This window comes from Copidosoma floridanum, unplaced genomic scaffold, assembly GCF_036245765.1.
Source record: "Copidosoma floridanum isolate Cflo_tuat_1 unplaced genomic scaffold, Cflo_Japanese_pri ptg000006l, whole genome shotgun sequence".
In the NCBI taxonomy this organism is placed as follows: domain Eukaryota; kingdom Metazoa; phylum Arthropoda; class Insecta; order Hymenoptera; family Encyrtidae; genus Copidosoma; species Copidosoma floridanum.
The window spans coordinates 26334320-26354059 of NW_028321883.1; the positions used below are offsets into that span (position 1 = coordinate 26334320).

The 19740-nt window shown below is 38.4% G+C and overlaps 1 protein-coding gene across 1 annotated transcript in view; it reads right to left on the reverse strand.

Annotated features, from left to right (window-relative positions):
• Positions 1–1750: 1750 nt before the first annotated feature.
• The window catches only part of hig (locomotion-related protein hikaru genki), a 29762-nt gene continuing 11772 nt past the window's right edge, over positions 1751–19740 (reverse strand). Inside the window, exons 3-9 of the mRNA XM_014363424.3 lie at positions 16812–16974; positions 13544–13717; positions 11301–11435; positions 9809–9952; positions 7563–7772; positions 4839–5039; positions 1751–3431 (exon numbers count right to left, since the gene is read on the reverse strand). Of these exons, the coding sequence (XP_014218910.2) occupies positions 3226–3431; positions 4839–5039; positions 7563–7772; positions 9809–9952; positions 11301–11435; positions 13544–13717; positions 16812–16974 (1233 nt within the window). The 3' untranslated portion in view covers positions 1751–3225. The remainder of the gene's footprint in view (positions 3432–4838; positions 5040–7562; positions 7773–9808; positions 9953–11300; positions 11436–13543; positions 13718–16811; positions 16975–19740) is intronic.

A 19740-nucleotide genomic window follows, 5' to 3' on the forward strand; every position in this document is an offset into this window, starting at 1 on the left:
CACTCGGGCGCCCATCCATCCGTGATATGGGAAATGAGCCTCGGGCTTCCTCCGGTGCTCATCCTCCCCTTCTCCTTCTCTGCTGCTTCTGGTGTTGCTGTCGCCAAACTTGTGCTTCGAAGCGTAGCCTACGGCACGTGAGATCACGCTTTTTCCCATCGTATTTTTCGATACCCTTCCCTCGAAATCATTTTTTGGATGCTTATGAAATTTCGAGGAGAAAAAGAGTAAGGAAAGACTTTCAGGTGTTGTACATCTAGAGGCAGATTGGATCCGTGCACTTTAACTTTGATAGATGCACGCCACGGTAGTTGCAAGAGCACGAAAATGAATATCATTTTATTACAAAGTACATGTGCTGATGAGGAATTTTAGTAAATATCCATCGCAAAACACTTTTAAAAATTTTTTTTTTTAATCCATAATTTTTTTTAGATTATATAAATGCGGTACCCACACACCAAGAGCAAGTGAAAATTTTAATGATCAAACAAAACACGACAGCGTGGATCAAACACACAATGTATCTGCATAAAGTACTCAGCAAGATGAAAAAGAAAAAAAAAGAAAAAAAATAAAAATAACAAAATCTGCCTGTTGCTATGGAGTAGAAAAGTAAAAAAACCACAAAATGTGGGCATTTGCAGAAAAAAGAAGTGTCACTCGTCAGCAGAAATGTAATAGCCAGAATTTGGAGACATTGATGAAATTCGTGGAGTAAATACATTTGTCGGATTGTGACTTACGTGTGGATGGATTCTGATGCAGAGGATTAAAATTCATGAACTGGAAGGTGTCTCTTATACAATTTCCGCTTCGACTCGTTTTCAATTTATTTATCTGTGTGACATTTCTTTTCGTATATTCTTTCTCCCTTTGGACAATGTGAGCAGAATGTGAGCCCCATCTTGTTCAGTGAATCTCTTTTTGTAGTTTTTTTAAGCCATTAAGAAATAGCTCGTGAATTTTAAAACTTCGTTTCCAGTACTAGATTAGTTTTTTTTTCTTTGTGTAGTTTTACCTTGAAAGTAATAGAGGTTAGAAGTAAGAAAAATATACTAATAACGAATATAAAATATTAGTGCGAGAAAATTATGATTCAGTAAGATAAAAGCGTGATTTAAAGAATAAACAGTACTTTATTATTTTTATTCATATTATTGTTACACATCGATATGAAAGAATAAGAGGTTCTTACATCAAGTAAAACTTGCACTCAAATACGACTCGACGCACTCAAACGATAAATGAACAAATCCTTCACACTATATAGACGAAAAATTCATTTACTGTACTGCTCGAAACAATAAAAAATCGATACTTACATTACCACTCACATCTTATACAGAAACCAAATTTTATGTTTGTGTGTTTTTATTATTATTATTTTATTTTTTATTTTTCATTACAATTATTATTATTATCATCTTATTGCAAATCTAAGATAAAAATTTCTTAGAGAACATGTTACAATTGAATCACTCAATGTATGTTTTAAAAAAAAAATTAATCTAACAAAATGCTCATGCGTCACTTAACTTTCAACTACCTTTCTTTGACATCGATGGTAGGATAAAACGTGTTTCATACGAAAAATACACCACTACTTTTGATTATTGTTTGATTCAGCAGACAGCTTCGTTTTATTTATTTTTTTCCCCCATCTTACACATGCCCTACACCTTATACTGAGAGGTCGAAATCGAAAATTCAAAAAAAAAAAAAAAAAAAGTTTTAAACAATAAGTGTCAAAACCAGCATTGCATGCCAGAGTCATGGCTACGATTTGCTCATGAACCGTGAAGCCATCGAGTGTCGTACTCCATAATGATAATTATAATGAAAACGATTATCAAGTCAATTCATACTACTGTTTATCTTTCTCTCCAATTATCTTTTTTTTTCTCTCACACGCCAAGCTCGAACTCGCAGCGCGTAATTTAATCCCATCTTTTTGTACCACCAAAAATAACTGTTGTTACTCGAATACATACGCATCCCTTTCTCGTTCTGCTCGGAGTTGACTTCACTTGCGAATATGCATGAGCATACGCATTTTGCAGTTGTGAGGGTCAGAAGCCGCGAGGGAAGGGAAAGACAGAAAGGGTGCGTGAACCGGGGATTAATATTTACACTTTGCGCACCGCCACACCGTCACCACCACTGCTCCGTTGGCCTTGGGGTTGGGGGGAGTAGTACCCCATATTAATCTCTCACTCCACCATCTGCTGGACTGCCCGACCTTTTCTCTCGCTCCACACATCTAGTGGCTTGTCGTCGGTTTGTACGACGTGGATTGGAGGAGAGGACCGGGGGTCTGTCGATGAGCGAGTTTTAATGGTGACAAACGTGTCCGACAACTTTTTTGGTACCTCCACCTTTTGACTTTTGCTTGTAATGCCCATCTGATAGTGGTAAACAAAATCGGTCCTCAAAAAAGATCTGGAAGTATGGGGAGGAAAGGAGACGAGAATCAAGTAGTAGAGATCAGCGTTTGGTCAGACGCTCAGACGTGCCAAACATTTTCTTGGCACGTGCTTTTCTATTTTTTCAAAATGTGGCAGGGTTTTTTGATTATGTGCTAAAGAACAAGCAAAAAAGTACTAAGTGGGATCCATAGTTTAAATGGGTTTCGTGCCAACCATTCCTCTAAAAACAGTTTTGGACTCTCATTCGCGCGTTTCTGCCTTTCCCATCACAAGCTACATTTATGAACTAACGCTTGCTCTTTTTCTCTCTCTCTCGCTCTCTCTCTTCCTTTCTCTCTTTGTCTTTGATTTGTAGAGAAATAAATGAAAAACAAAAAATAAAAATAAATTCACATATGTATTCTGGCTGAAAGGTATGATAATGTTCGTTTTATGTATTGGAATAAAAACAGGAAGGATGTGTGCACATGTATGCATATATAAAAATGATGGCGATGGTTTGTTTAGTGAAATCTTCAGAAATGTCTTCAAGTCTCTGTGTGTTTTCTCCAGTACCACGGTGAGACAGGAGTAGTTGACAAGCAGATCACGTCTTGTGGACACCCTCTCTCCTTCGCCTTTCCTCGAACGTTCACACTTTTTTCATTGATCCTACTCCTATCCTCTCCACCGTTTGATCATCCTGGCATTATTATCTCCTCGTGATTTCAATTTAAAGTTTTTTTGATGTGTTTCCCTATGGCATATCCTCCGAATCATCAATACGAAAAATAATATCCCCACCATATGGCCATCATCACACGTCCCTGTAGGACCGACACGGCGGGGGTGGATCGCTCCACTGGCCGTTTTCTTGACAAGTTGGTTTCCGCACTGGCTCGAGCGGCGTCACGTAGCCCGGCGAGCAGCTCACCTGTAAGGTGTCGCCCGATTTGTACCAGAACTTCAGTGGCGCTATGCGCCCGTGGATCGGGTCACCCGGATAGGGGCACCTCACGTCACCTGCGAACAAATAAAAAGACAACATCCCAATGAGGGAGACTATACCTTCATGTGATTCTTTACAACGATTTTAAGGTTTTGTTGTGCAAGACGTGCTGATGAGTAATTAAACAGCATCCACTCACTCCTCAAATATCCATACAACTATAATTACGCAGATGATTAAACTTTCCCAATAATAATAATAATAATAATAATAATAATAATAATAATAATAATAATAATAATATTAATAATAATAATAATAATAATAACAGTAATAACAGTTTGCTTTGCTTCCATCTAAATAATTAGCTACTGAAACGTATCGCAGCTAACTTCTCGATTTCAAACACGGACTCTCATCGTGAGGTACGGAAAAAGCAGACTCACGCAGTACTCGAGGTTTAATAGACTCCACATCAGAGACCCACACCTTAGGCCCTTCCCTTTTCGCTGCAGCGCGATCAAACGATTCCCGAATCGAAATTGCGTTTACTCGAGAAAATGACTTCTCTGCGTCGGAGCAATTAGTGCCTGCGTAGCCGAGGGTGCCAAGGAGAAGAAAAAAGGAGATGGACAGACGTACACGGCGACGGAATGATGTATGAGCTGCGATTGCACCGGTTACCTTTATCTGCTAACTCGAGGGAGGGACGGGGCCAGTGGCACACGTGCTTGGGACAGAAGAGCCTCGGAGGGTCAACGTATGGGGAAGGAGTGATTTGCGGTGTGGGTGGCCGGATATTGCTTTCGCGCTTCTTTTCCCTCTTTTGTTGTCTAGTCATCCTATCTTCCATCGAAATAGCCTATTTCTATCTTGCTTACCTACCTATGCTCGAAAAGGACAAACTGATATCCGCGTCTGTCGTTGAGGGACCAACAAAAAAGTGAGATTGCGATGATCCCGAAAACTATGTAAATACCAGGTATAGTTTACATTGTTTTTCGATTCTCTTTGACTATGTGGTTGCAAGAGATATTATTTTTCTGTTTTGGACCGTAGCCAGCATTTGATGAAAGGAAATGGATCGAAGGTGGTCCAGAACCTCTAGTTTTGGTAGTTTTGTGCTGCGGGAAAAGTATGCCGTGAGCCGCGGTCTGTAAATACACCTGTGGGGGATGTACAGCTTATCGTGAAACTCTCACTGATTCTCGAAACGTACAATGAATTTTCTGCTTGTTATTGGAAACATTGAAGTTTGCAACGAAGGAAAAAACATATACAGTAACCACTATCCATTGTATCAGTTTTTTTTTTGCTTTCCACGCTGTACCCAATGATCCGAGGAAATTTCCAATCAAGTGCTCTTTTATTCCATCCACGAGGATGGACAATGACCAATCAATCGCGAGCCAATTCGCCACACACACATACACATACACGCTATATATAGACACTATAGAGTACAGCAAAGGGGGACTTACATATTGGCGGCTGGTGCGACCACGTGCCGTTTTCGGTGCAGATGGCCGAGGCGGGGCCAACGAGCTGGTGTCCGGTCAGGCACGAGAAGCGCACCAACGAGCCCACCCGGTGCGTCTGGTCCTTGCGCCTCGACCACTGCTGCTGTTGGTTGTCCATCAGCTCCCCGTTTATGGGCGTCTCGGGCGTTGGACACGTTATCTCTACAGACAGACAAACATGGAAATATTTCCTGTTGTATTGTGAAGCAATTAAAACATCAAGCATTTTAAAACGGAGAATCAACAACTTGTTAGACTTGTGTTGAAATTAACTTGAAAAGCTGGGGGTATACGCGTAGTAAACTTGATACATGGCTAGTTCCCTGATAAACTAGCAACAAAATCAAATACACTCCTTTTTGTTGTTGTCGATGTGCGTCCAACTTCCGTGTCAGTTTTCAACAACTTTCTCCCCCTCTAGGCCTGGATATATGAGCACGCATTATACGTGGAGGAGACCATTCTCCATCTCTATTAGCGAAAATGCTTTGCCACTGCGTAAAGTGGCCGTGCAATTTTGTGAATCATCCTGAGCTACCTGAAGCTTCAAGAAAAAAGGGGAAAAGGAGAGTTAGAAAAAAAGGGGGGTTAGCACGAGAAGCCTTCGAAGAAACGAAAGAGATGAAAGTAGGCAAAGGTACCCGCAAATGAGAATCAGAAAAAAGGCTTGTGAAGGAAGCTGGTGATTGTCGTCGTCACTGACGTTAGAAACGGGAACGGAAGAGAAGGTAGTTGAGAGAAGAGAGAGCACTGAAAACTAAGAAGTGAGAACGAAAAAAGAGAAAGAAGTTGGAGGTGGACACGGAAAGAATAGTTTCGAGCGTCGGGAAAAATAAATGGCCCACAGCGGGTGATTTAATTTTTCAGAAGAACTTCACTAGGCACTTTCTGTTTCGCGGAAAACATATGGCGCGACTTGATACCACTGGTGAAAGCTCCCGTTTAGAAGAGCGAATTAATAATACCAGCCTTTTTTTCACTGCAAGTAATTTCTTATTTATTTAATTATGTGACATTTTACGCGAGTATTAACTGAATATTGGTGGATTTAAATAGCCAAATTCACATCACTATATGAATCAGCATCTTTAACTTCACCCGATCTTTTTCAGTTTTCTGTCTTATCCCCTACTTGTCAGTCATTGGCATTTATTTTTACACGTATCAATTAATTCAGTGAATGTAACGTGATCAAAACAGAAGAAAAGTGGGTTAGCTTCCCACCATATATGCACAGTAGCCTATCAAATTTAAAATCCTAATCATGCATCCCACGAAAACACTTCATCCTCAAAACTATACCTCCTTAAAAAAAAATAAATAAACGATTTCCTGGAAATAGTGTGGCAGCCACCCATAAAATTCTGACCCTTGGTCGGTAGGCAACCCTCGAGTTTTTTAGCCAAGCAAACTTTCCTCTGTTCTTTTGCCTTTCTTCTTTGCGTTGTCTACATACGAGTGAACCTATACAAGACACCGTAGTCAGATAACGACCCTCCCTTTGTCAGGAGCATGGACCTCGATTTTTTTACTCCCCAGGAGAAGGAGAGATGGGAAAGAAAACACGACGCCGAGCCTCCCGCTTCCCGAGGACACGTGGAAAATTGAGCCCTTGTTATTTGTAATTACCTTGGCTTTTATCGAGCCTGCCCTTTTCACGCTCCAAAAGACTCTGCGTCCCTACATTCATCGAACCAAACAGTTTTTGTCAGAAATCCCGTCAAGGGCTACTCTGCTTTCATTTGCCAACGACATTAGTTGTTCTGTGTATCGTTGTCTAGTCGAATATTTTTTTGCGTTTGCTGTGCTATTAATAACAAGATATGGTGACAAGCTTGATGGTTATGCATGTGGAAGCAATGTGTAATTTTGATGCTCCATTGCGATACGTTAAGTGAACTTAATGAAAACAAAAACGCTGTGAATGTAATTTTTAAATATATCTGTAGTATCTCCTATGTACGGATCAATTATATAGAATAATAATATGGAACTGATGATTAATTTTACAATCGAATCAATAGACCAATTCACATGGTTGTATGTAATCCAATTACCGTCAGATTGAATCTCGTGAACATATTATATTAAAACCCACTCCAAAGCTACATGTTTTTACTTTATTTTTGTCCAGGATTTGTGGGGGCATGAAAAATGGGATTAATGTGCATTTAGAAAACAGTTTAAGGTTGCCAGTAAAAGCAATAAGAGTTATAACCCGTACTAGTTTGATGAATGATTAGGAGCGTTTTACCATTGTATTTCCATCCATCGCATACATACCTAACGCAAGGCTTTTTAAATTTCATTAATTATTCTCAAAATGTACGATTAAAGTTGCATATACGTAATTGCAGCCCCTTATAAAGCACATTATGCAAGACGCGAGAAGTCCGATAGCTGCGAACTCTCGACATAGGTAGAACGAAAACGAGTAACTCACCAAGCGTATCTACACATACAGTGTACAGGAAGTCTTGCCGCGCCCATCCTATATAAGTCGACACTTGGCCGTAACTTGGAAGATACGCTAAAGTTGGGCACACACCCTTGATGTAACGAACCAATTTCCACCCACGTCATTTTATCCATTTTCACGACTTTTTCAGTTTGACAATTTTTGGTTACGTTATTTGAGCAAAAAAGATTGTATCCAGTTCGATCGGTATTGAAAACTTTGCTTACCTAAGCACGTGGGTATTGGTCCACTCCAGGTGCCATTGTTTGAGCATCTTATACTCTGGGGACCAACGAGCTTGTGGCCCCACATGCAAGTGAAGGTCGCCCGGCCGCTGTAACTGTTATTGTGCTCGAGTAACTGGAGCTTTGGGTTCATGGGCTGAATAGGTGGACATATTATCGCTTCGCAACGCGGCATGTTAGCTGACCATTTGCCTGAAAAAGAAAAAAATTATGTGTACCTTCGACGAATTCTATTACTTCAACACTTCACGAAAAACAGTTCAAGTGTCATGGTTACGGAAATAATTTCTGTGCTATGAAACTTAGTTATGCCATATCTCTAATTAATGAATTTTATATTTTATCCATAATTTCCTCTCAACAAAATAAAATTGGTTCAACAATAAAAATTATTTAGCCCAATATTTCAAACTTTCATTAATTCCATGGCTTTGTAGAGGTTCCTAGTAATGCAAAGGACACCCCAGGAGGTTATGATGTACGTAAGTATAATTTTCAAAATGATTGTTAGAGATTTATATACGTAAATTACAAAAAAAAATTTTAATAAATTTTTATGATCTCAAAATAGGGCTTATTTGGCTCTATCTCCATTATTTACGGAGTTACGAGCGTTTAAAGTTTTAGCAAATCATTTAGCCCAATATTTCGAATTTTTATTGATCCCATGGCTTTGTAGAGGTTTCTAGTAATGCAAAGGACACCCCAGGAGGTTATGATATACGTAAGTTTAATTATTAAAACGATTGTTACAGATTTATATACGTCAATTAAAAAGAAAATTTTTAATAAATTTTTATGATCTCAAAATGGGGCTTATTTGGCTCTATCTCCATTATTTACGGAGTTACGAGCGTTTAAAGTTTTAGCAAATCATTTAGCCCAATATTTCGAATTTTTATTGATCCCATGGCTTTGTAGAGGTTTCTAGTAATGCAAAGGACACCCCAGGAGGTTATGATATACGTAAGTTTAATTATTAAAACGATTGTTACAGATTTATATACGTCAATTAAAAAGAAAATTTTTAATAAATTTTTATGATCTCAAAATAGGGCTTATTTGGCTCTATCTCCATTATTTACGGAGTTACGAGCGTTTAAAGTTTTAGCAAATCATTTAGCCCAATATTTCGAATTTTTATTGATCCCATGGCTTTGTAAAGGTTTCTAGTAATGCAAAGGACACCCCAGGAGGTTATGATATCCGTAAGTTTAATTATTAAGACGATTGTTACAGATTTATATACGTCAATTAAAAAGAAAATTTTTAATAAATTTTTATGATCTCAAAATGGGGCTTATTTGGCTCTATCTCCATTATTTACGGAGTTACGAGCGTTTAAAGTTTTAGCAAATCATTTAGCCCAATATTTCGAATTTTTATTGATCCCATGGCTTTGTAAAGGTTTCTAGTAATGCAAAGGACACCCCAGGAGGTTATGATATCCGTAAGTTTAATTATTAAGACGATTGTTACAGGTTTATCTACGTAAATTAAAAAAAAAAAATTTTTAATAAATTTTTAAATAAATTTTCATGATTTCAAAGTATGGCTTATTTGGCTCTATCTCCATTATTTACGGAGTTACGAGCGTTTAAAGTTTTAGCAAATCATTTAGCCCAATATTTCAAATTTTTATTGATCCCATGGCTTTGTAGAGGTTCCTAGTGATGCAAGGAACACCCCAGGTGGTTATGATATGCGTAAGTATAATTTCTAAAACGATTGTTACAGATTTATATAGGTAAATTAAAAAAAAAATTTTTAAACAAATTCTTATGATCTCAAAATAGGGCTTATTTGGCTCTATCTCTATTATTTACGGAGTTACGAGCGTTTAAAGTTTTAGCAAATCATTTAGCCCAATATTTCGAGTTTTTATTGATCCCATGGCTTTGAAGAGGTTTATAGTCACGCAGGGGACAACCCAGGAGGTTATTGTATACGTAAGTATAATTTCAAAAACGATTGTTATAGCCTTAAATACGTAATAAAAAAAAAATATTTTAATAAATTTTAATGACTAACAATTTTTGCTATTTTTAACGATACCCCTGTTTCCAGAAAGAGTTTCAGGTTCCAAGTTAAAATAAAATAATGCACAAAATGTAGTGTCCCGAAATGAGAGAGGGACCCGAGAAACAAAAGGTTCTATACAAATGAAAACAATGTCTAATTTGCAAAAGTGTCGTAATTTACTTATATTAGACTCAAATTACACTTACCATTATATTGGCAAGTGATAGCCGATGCTCCCTCGAGCCGGTGGCTGTGCGGGCACTCGAACTTCGCAGCCTCACCGAGTCGCGGACCTTCTATATTCGCAATCAGAGGTGGCTCTGGTTTCTTCAGCTGCGGGCAGTGCACGTCTGAAACAAAATACTCGATTCATCCCTCTAATCCTATTTAACTGCTCACAATGTCTTCCTCTTGTATTATTTTTTCAGGATTTCTATGCAGCTTTATTTACACACGGATGTATGCCAGACATAACTAAACAAGTGGTAAGTAATTTACTTTGGTCGGTTTTGGAGTTTGGGATTGACAAGAATGAGGAAGTACGTTTGACTAGTACGAGTTGACCTAAACCTCGCTGGAGTTCATTTTTGTATTCATGGCCAAGAACTTGATAGCTTAGCTAAGGCCTTGATCCTCATTTAATTCTGCAGTTTTATTAATTTGCTTTTTTTCAATGCACCTTTTAGTAATATTTTTTCTTAAACTATTATACAGTGTACTAATTCAGTAGTGTGTATTTTTCATTTTAAGTGCACCCTCTAATCATGAATAACCTTTTCTATCAACTGTCACGTTAATAACTCAAAAGTTGTTAGGTAGATGCATTAATTAAAACATGAAAAATATCCTGTTTTAGTATGTCGATATCGTCGATCCTGCTCCACATTTCCTCGAGCATCGTTTATTACGCTGTGCTGTGTGAAGCCATCATCAACAGGCACATCGCTGTAGGTCAATTAAAAACTGATTTTAATTAACGCGGCGATGGAGAAAAATTACTTCATTCAGTTATAATTGAATAATAAATTGAATTGAACAATAGTAGTAGAACATGTCTTAACAGGTTTTTGTTAATGACGAAAGAGTGTTTAGATTTTTGTATGATAATTAATGATAATAAAAAATAAAAGAAATCAATTTCCTGAAAGTATTGTTTTTTTCAGTTTGTTGGATCGATTGAATTATCTTTTTTTTTTTTACGGCACCAAAATTAAAAACTGTAGGTAGATACAATGTGATTACGCAATCTTGGTGATCATGACAATTTCGCTCGAAAAATCACACTCATTACTAAATGAGACCACTTGTTTTAATGACGAGCTCTTACGCTCATCTGGAGACAGAATTCGTTCTGTTTCCTCTGGAATCTCAAGCAGTTACCATACATGGTCAAAGTCAGAATTTTAATTACATTTTTGCTCATAGTACAAAGTGTCGTTTTTTTTCTACCCCTGACGGTGGTACACGTACACGTGTTAACCCCAAACGCCGAGCTAACACACAAAAAGGGAATGCGTGGGTGACAAAAATATTTTGCTTGAGAACGCACATGTGTTTAATACCACAAGGTGCTTGGATAACTTGAGCTTTGTTGGAAATTCTGGGCTGTCGTTGACCCGTGCGGTAAATGAGTACAGGTATACGATACTTCCTTTCGAGTACGTCGAAAATTTTTTAAGTGTATGTGTGTATACTCACCGACGACGTGTACCTTGATGGAATTTGTGAGGCCTCGAGGTGTCGTGCAGGTATAGATGCCGGAGTCTTGGGTTTTCGCGTAGTATATCGACAGCCGATACTTCCAGTCCCTTTCTATCTGGGAAATCGCCCAGCCTGCAAACAACACAAAATTCCTTGTGTTTACTGGACTGTTAAAATAATATATTAAATCTTATAAAAATAACGAAGCATGAAACAATCAATGAAAATCATTAGGTTTCTTGTTCACCCTCGCCCGAGGTTTTTACACTTTACGATTAAGCTTTACGATTAAGCCACAGAAGCTTGAATACATTTTTAAAAAATTCTCACGTGATATTACTAGAAAATCTAGCATTCAGAGACTCCAAAATATGAAGTGGAAAAATAAACACCACTATTTACTACGTAAAGGTATTCCTAGACCGCCCAACATTATGTCACCCATGCATGCACGTACATCACTTTTCCCCTTGCAATTTCCTCCGTCTAAAATAATATCATCCTGATAAAACATGCCCCGTCCGACTGCCACCTTCATATTTTTTCACTCGCTCGCATGCAAACTGGTGAGTGAGTGGAAAGTCAATCATCTTGGCAAATGGGTGGAATTGACGGTAACGAGCGTGGCATGTGTGCGAGCGATACTGGGGATACGTGCAGCGGCATTAATCTGTCTGGCGGTGCCGCCGGTGCTTCTACCTTAACTACACTGGACGCCCGTCAATGCTTCATCGCGATGAACCGGACGATTGCCTCGTGCGTTGCGTATATTTATAGGCACAGTAGAGAACCCTGGCGTAAATAACGCTTGTCCTTAACTACAGCGAATTATTCCCTTGCGTCACCAAAAATTGCGTGCATGAGAGCTGTTGGGTGGACCCCAATATGCAGAGGCTTGGCGTGTGAGAGTTTTCCGTGTTACGTGAAAAAAAAACTTCCGGAGTAGGATATGTATTAGATTGTCTAATTTTTTTGTATGCGAAACAAGTTTTTAAACTGGAAAAATTTCTTAAGTAGTATAGCCACATTTTGGTCAGGCAATTCGTTAATTTGACATGAAGCTTTATAGATAGTCTATTGGGTTTCAGTATGTTCGAAAAGAAAAACAAAATTCAAGTAGAAAATTCATCGTATAACTTATAGAAAATAATGAATAAAAAATTGCATTTTTCTTGCTCTCTCACACGTTTTAGACTCCTCTGAATATTTGCCGCATATAAACATAAAATACATACCACACCGCTAGAACTACGGACATCGATGATAAAAAACAAAACTTTTAGAGTTTAAGAGCTACAGAGCAAACGCATTTGAAATTGATTGCAGCACCAATCAGTGACATCAGGACAGGGAAAGGAAATAGTGGCGTGTGTGATCAATGCCTGAGATGAATGATATCAGTTTCAGGATGACATGGCATCCGCGTGTACCTGTGTCTATACAGCTGTTCGTACCAGAGAGGGCTGAAAATCGTCCTAGCAACGGTGTCATCATCGAAATAATCCTGTTCAAAACAACGTTTGACCTTTTTCAAATGTTATGATAATATGGCTAAGAAATTTTAAACTATGCACAAGATTGGGCAAATACACAAGATTGGGCAAATTAAAAATCCACTGATACCAAACGTCAGTACACATACAATTACACGTTCCTATTACTTACACATATGGACGATTGGGGAGTGACCACAGCTACTAGCCGTGCCTGCAATATATCACTCGGTGACGAGAGTAGGGAATGAGAGAATGGTCCTGCTCATTTTTGCGAGGACATACTCACACATACTTGTATGCATAGGGAGAGAAATGAAATTTGCGGGTAGCAGTGGTCTCTACGCCGTTGGAATAAGCGACGAGTACTGATTCCTCCTCTTTGTTTTTTCTCCGGCCCCACCTCGTGTGGCTGCGAAATTAAATTATATTTAACCTGCCACTATTACTGCCTGCCATCCACGATAATCACGATATTTTTTTTCTGAGTATGTGACTGACGAGGACTTTAATTAAAGAAAAAGGTCAAAGTAACAGGGGGTCCCAAGTGGGTAATTATGTTGATTACACTGAAATAATGCCTGTGTATTTGGGGACCTATGTGGGGATGACTAGAATACATGACAAAATTAAATGGTAATACACGTTCAGCACGTGATGACACTACTATTTTGAGATAAAAAAAAGGATATATTTAAAGCTGTACTAAAACCAAATTTGACTGAAAAGTTGTAGAGTTGTACTTACCAGTCAAGTATTGTCGAAAATTCGAGGTCCAGGTCCACTCGGGGTTGCCGAGGCGCCTGGCAAAGAGACACTCGAGATGCAGGATACTCCCAGGAAAGACGGCCAAGGAGCCCGAGGGCTCGAACGTCGCCGAACCCGCTGGGAGCCCGAAGAGTATCGTAGGCGGCACATCCTCTGAAACAAACATCGTAACGACACCACAAGGCGCACTTTATTGCTTTGGTTGACGCTGCAGTGGCTACTTGCCTGTGAATCCCACAGGGAAGTGAAATATAGGACTTTTCCATGCTCGGACTGAGGGAGGGATTTCTTTGATTTACTTTTTAGGAATTTTTTTCTGATGGACACCATAAAAGTGCTTGTGGTTCGTGAGCACGAAAATGAATAAAGGGGAGGTCGAGGACATCTTGAAATAAATGAAAAGGGGGATTCATTGCTTTTTTTCTGGAATATCCTTTTGGTGTTTTAGAGGAAATAGCATCTTATGCTCATTTCTTATCCGTTTGACTCGGTCAAAGCCTCTCATTCGCTTCACTAGAACCCTCCCGTTAATAACCCACAGCTACTTTCGCCTCTTTTATTTCTCTCTTGTAAAAGGTTCTTCGTCGTTCATTTGCTGTTTACATATAAAATACAGTACTCGCATCTTCCCACCACACTGTCTACAAAACAAAAAAATGTTAAGAAGCCCTGAATATTCATGGACCATCCTTTTGTGCCACCTCCGTGTAGATACGCATGTTGAAGAAGACGGTTTATTTAAGATTCTGTTCTCTTCATCCCCCACGTACCCTTTAAGGCTTATTTTCTTTTCTGCTTCTCATTCCTCCCAAATATTTTTCCTTACTCACGAGTTGTTTTCGTCTGCTGTAATTCACCCTAAAGATTTGAGGGTTGTACGAAATAAACATAAATAAGCTACGGGGTTCAGGGGATAGCCATTTATTTATGATTTGACTCTAAAAAAATATAAATTTTGTAGAAGTACCAGAATTATAGAAAGGATTGAAGGAGGCGAAAGAATGGACACAAAGGAAGAATTAAGAGAAAACTACGAATTTTATTGTGATGTCTTCTTTTAATCGATTTTGTCCTTTCAATAAGTTTGACTTAAAGTTTTTTTTTGCGGTTATTAATATGACGTGAAATAGAAGATTTTAAATTTTGTAAGAATATTGATTGGCAGAAGAGATGTGAAGAAGGAGTGAATGAGTTAAGCTTTGGTGGGCTTTGAGATCCGATGACTAGCCATTAATGCAGTTCTCATGCAAATATGCGCGAACATTACGTATACAAATGGTAAACAAATTTTTTACGCTCAAAGGTAGAAACAGCAAACATGATGTATTGTAATTTTTTTTTTACCAATCTCAGACAAATGAAATAAAATTTTTTTAAAAGAAACACATTAATATTTTGATTACTACCGTCTACCTATAATCGATCTATACTACTTAAATTTATGTTAAGGATTTTCAAAAGAGTTGAAGATGGGAGATTAAGGATAAATACTATTTCGAAATAAGTACAAAATTAGGTAGTTGAAAGGACAGCTGCTTAATGATTCCATACATAAAGAGAGTAAAAAAAATGAAAGATACGAAGCTGCATGAGGAAAATATTTTGATTTGGTAAATAAAAAAATTACGTTTTTGCGATAGTCTGACCACAGAATGTACAACTAAAAATCAATTTTAGTAGATCCTGAAGCAACTGTATGTAGAGAAAAGCAGTAATAAAACTATTCTTAACTATACATGAATATACGTAAATTTCTTACGCACGTCTGACCATAATCGATCTACACTACTGTATAATCACACCAGTGAATCCCAAAGCAATCAGAGATGGAGAGCACCGAGGAATCCTAATCGGAGGAACACATAGTCCAAAGAATAAGAATTTCTCTCGGAAAATCCGAGACCGCAAAACGAATCTGTAATTACGTGACAAAGTCCAAATGCAAATTTGCATACGCACCCGAAGCACCCGTTTCCTGACTTTTGCGGAAAGAGCCCACTCACACATTCATGACTCTTGGCACTGTGACGAGCTCTATACGTGGCCAGAAAGTTAATAGTAAGATGGTATAGGCAAGGATAAGTGAGAGCATCGTTTCTTTGTCACCGCTGAGAAGTGACTGTCTGCATTGCAAAACATCGTCACCAGCGTTACCGAATAGAAAAATAGAGAAGAAGAAATTTTTTTTGAGTTTTGATGTTTTCTACGTTTTATAATTTTTCTTCTAGCTCCTGTAGGCAGAGATCGAAATTTTTTAATAGGTGCGTCTGTTTGTGTGCGCACGAGTTGACTTTTTTGACAATGATATACTTTTTTATGTTGCGAACCTCAAATATAAAATCTAAATATTTAATTTTCAAGTAGAAATACTACAGTATGGGCAGACATACCAACTACTCTTTCTCTGTTGTCTTTTACTTTCAAGCCAGAATATAACTAAATTATTCACATGATGGAGGTGACGGCACATTAAATTAACGAGAATAAAAGCCGCACGTAAAACGAAGTAAATCAGAGTAGAGGCCGGGTGACGGGGAGGATAAACCCAAAAAAGGGACGAAGGCCAGATAAAGACTCGTTTATTAAATGGACTGGTAGGGCATGTAACTCTGGTGAATTGGACTTCTCGTACGTGACGTTATTTCGTGGAGATGAGCTAGACCCCAAAAAAGAGGAACCAGAGGATCACTCTGTATGAGATGATGAAGCTTTTGTCTGAAGGGAGAGAGAGAGAAACAGAACGATGGTGGGAGCACGCGCCCACTCTTATTCTTTTATCTTCAATCACAAATTTTATGCTTCCCTCTGACTGTGTATAAGAATTAATTTATCTTTTTCGTAAAAAAAAAAAAACCACGAATTTTGTTGCAATTATTTTCATGCAATCGAAAGCAAGAAATGTTATTTACGATTTTTTTTTCTTTTTTGACGACTTGAAAAAAATTCAATAACTCAATGATAATATTATTGCTCAAAGAGAAAAAAAGTTAAGAAATAATAGATATCAAGAAAAAGCATTAGCTCGAAAAAAAGATAATGGATTGAAACGAAAAGAAGCCAAACGATGTCAGATGGCTTAGACGGGATGATCGAACAAACTCCCAGCACGCGATACAGCAGTTTTAGCTCTTACTTCTCATGAGATCCTTCCCTTAAGAAAACAGCTAAGCTTCTCCATCTCTTTTAATACAAAGAACAGACGGTACTTGTGAAAAAAGTGTACAGACTCTGTAAGGATAATACTTACCGGTGTAATTAGATATGGCAGTAGTGGCTATACAGGAAGGCGGTTTTCCACTCCAGATGGCGTTGCGGCATTTGAGGACTGTGTCGCCGACGATTTTGTACTTGCCGATCTCGCGACATCTCACTGTCACCTTCTCCCCATGTGGCACTGTGATTTCTCTCAACTGAAAAATTGAAAAAAATAAAATAAAATAAAATAAAATAATAATAATTCGGTTAAAAATTTTATTGAGGTACTAGAAAAGTACTTTATATTTTTTAGAGATATGGAGAGTTAAGAGACTTGCTGGGATACAGAGGATATTACTTTTTTTACTCGCTGGTTTCTTTTTTTTTTTTTTTTTTTTTTTTTTTTTCTTAACTGTCGCTTAGGTAAAGCTTAAAAAATTGAAAAATCGATTGAAAAATGGTACGAATGAATTTTTAATTTGTTGGAACTAAAATTTACAAATTCTAAAAAAAGCAAGGCATACAGGCTCATTCATCTACAAATATACTCGCTTCAAGAAGCCAAAAGCTGAGCCAGGAAGAGCGATTTTCGTGAAAAACTTTTTAACCCCAGAGAATATCGTCGTAGTTGTCACCCCTCACGAACGTATGATTTTGTGATTTCAGCGCCAATGGCAGTCTGGATATGCAGAAGATGTGCAAGAGAACAACGTCCAAGTCGTGATCGGAATGCAGACTCGTCCTTTTGCCAAATAGAAGAAATAGTTTCTCGCATCACTACTCGCTTGATATTTCAGGTATGGATTTTTCTCAGTTGGTTGACACGCATTAAAATACCTTCTAAGCATTTGTGGTCTTGCTTACTGATCTCCCTTTTTGGCTAATAATTTTGGGGGCTGTCCAGGGGAGATTCCATATACACTCTGAATTTCCCATGTCATCCTTGAGCGGAGAAAACATCGAGGAAGTCCTTTGCACAAGGTACGGACGGTTAATCGAGTTTTTTCCGTGACTTTAGCCGCAATTTATCAACGTCACGACGGTGACTTACGTTAATATTAAAGCAGATCTCAGACTCCCCTCAAATATTGGGTCGTTTATTTCTAAGCGTAGATAATATGAATCTCTGAAAGTTTTTAAATTGAAATATTCACATTGTTATTTATCAAAGTTGTTGAGATCTATGTGACTGCTGGATATTCAAACACAACCTTATAAATTTATGTTATCAAATCAGGTGGGTGGATTACCTAACGCCTGTCCAGTATTGCAGCCCAATCTGGATGATTAATGAAAGTAACATCTGTATTCCCAAGAAATAAGATCACATAGTATATTAGGTAATTTTTTATGGTGTAAAAATGAATTCACAACGAATACGTAAATCTTTCATTTTCATTCATACTGGTACGCTCTGTCTACGAAACAAGAAGGCAATTAAAATTATCTAAAATTCAAACTCTCCTGAGCCAGCATAAATTAACCCTAGCCTGGCCAGCTCACTCCTTTCCAACTCAGTAGACCTGGAGCTAAGACGAGGTTAAAAGAAGCCCCGAGGAAAATTCCCAAGGCGACAATAAGTCATGGCGTGGAGCGTCGTTGCACCCGAAAAGTTTCAAGCTTTGAAGAGCCCCGCAGCCGCAGACATGCCTCGAGGCGAAATCGCAAGCTGCCGAGCGACGAGACAACGACTATGTCAATGCACGGGAGCAACGAAACCACGTTGGGGGTAGATTACTTTGCGGTTCAGGAATTCGGCGCTGGTATGCGATCCCCCGAGCGACAAGGTATGCCAGCACTTGATTGGACGAACAGATTTTTTTGATTTGGGTGTTTTCTTTTTCGACGGATTTTTACCCCAATTTGTCTTTTTTCTTTTTTTTTTATGGTGGAGCAAACAATGCATTTAAATTTCGGTGAAATACAGCTCAACTGAGACAAATGTTTTTCGTTGAGCAAACGAGTTTTCTCTGATATCGGGTCTGCGGTGGAAATAGTTAATTAACATGCACGAGCCAGGAGTGTCCGTCTTGTTTGTCGTGGGGATTTCGATCCGTACGTATTTCATTTCTTCGGAGTCCGTGACGCAATTATTCAGATTTACTCGATACCCAAAAAATTTTGCCAAAAGATGATTCAACATTTGTGTGTTAATTGATACATACGAATAAGAATAGGTATATAAAAGTCTGGACGAATATTTTCAGTCTGCATGTGCACAAGCAAAAAAAATACTCTTACTGAGAATTTCTATGAGGAAAAATTATATTTTTAATGATTTGCCTAAAATTTATTTCGCACACTTTACATCCATACAAGTGTTCGTCCTCGGTACATTGTTTTATGTGAGAAATTCATCGATTATTTAGACTGATGATAAAACAAAACGTCTGGTTTATTCCATAGACTTGAATATTGCATAAAAACTGGTTTAAGGTACAAGTACAGCAAAGCAAGAGGAGTCGTCACTTTTTTGCCGAAGCAGTGCTAAAAAAATTCAAGTGTGTCCATCATCGACTGGCACCACCACCGTTGCTGTTCCTTCCATCTTCACAAAATCTATACTGTACAGGACATGTGAAAAGTCTCCCATTTCCTATTGACGAGTAAGCGAGCGTTGCCACCATCGTCATCAGGCAGAAGCGTAAAAAGCTGAGAGGTCTCGACGAAAAAAGCAAAGAGGAAAATTTAAACGTGATATATATGGGTCTCTGTAGAGCACATTGCAATCGACGACATCGGCAATTTCCACCACCGACCGTGTACATACAGCTGCTGCTACGGTGACGGCGTCACGTGCACGTTCAGTTCCGCTGTACTCAAAAAAAGAATGAGAGAAATGGACGCTTGAAAATACAACAAAGGGGGAAGAAGAAGGAACTAGACTGGCCGAGGAAAACGCAGCGAAATGAAATTTGGCAAAGCTTTTCTTCGGTGTTCGCTCTGTATGAGAAATACTGTGTGTGCACAGCGTGACGCAA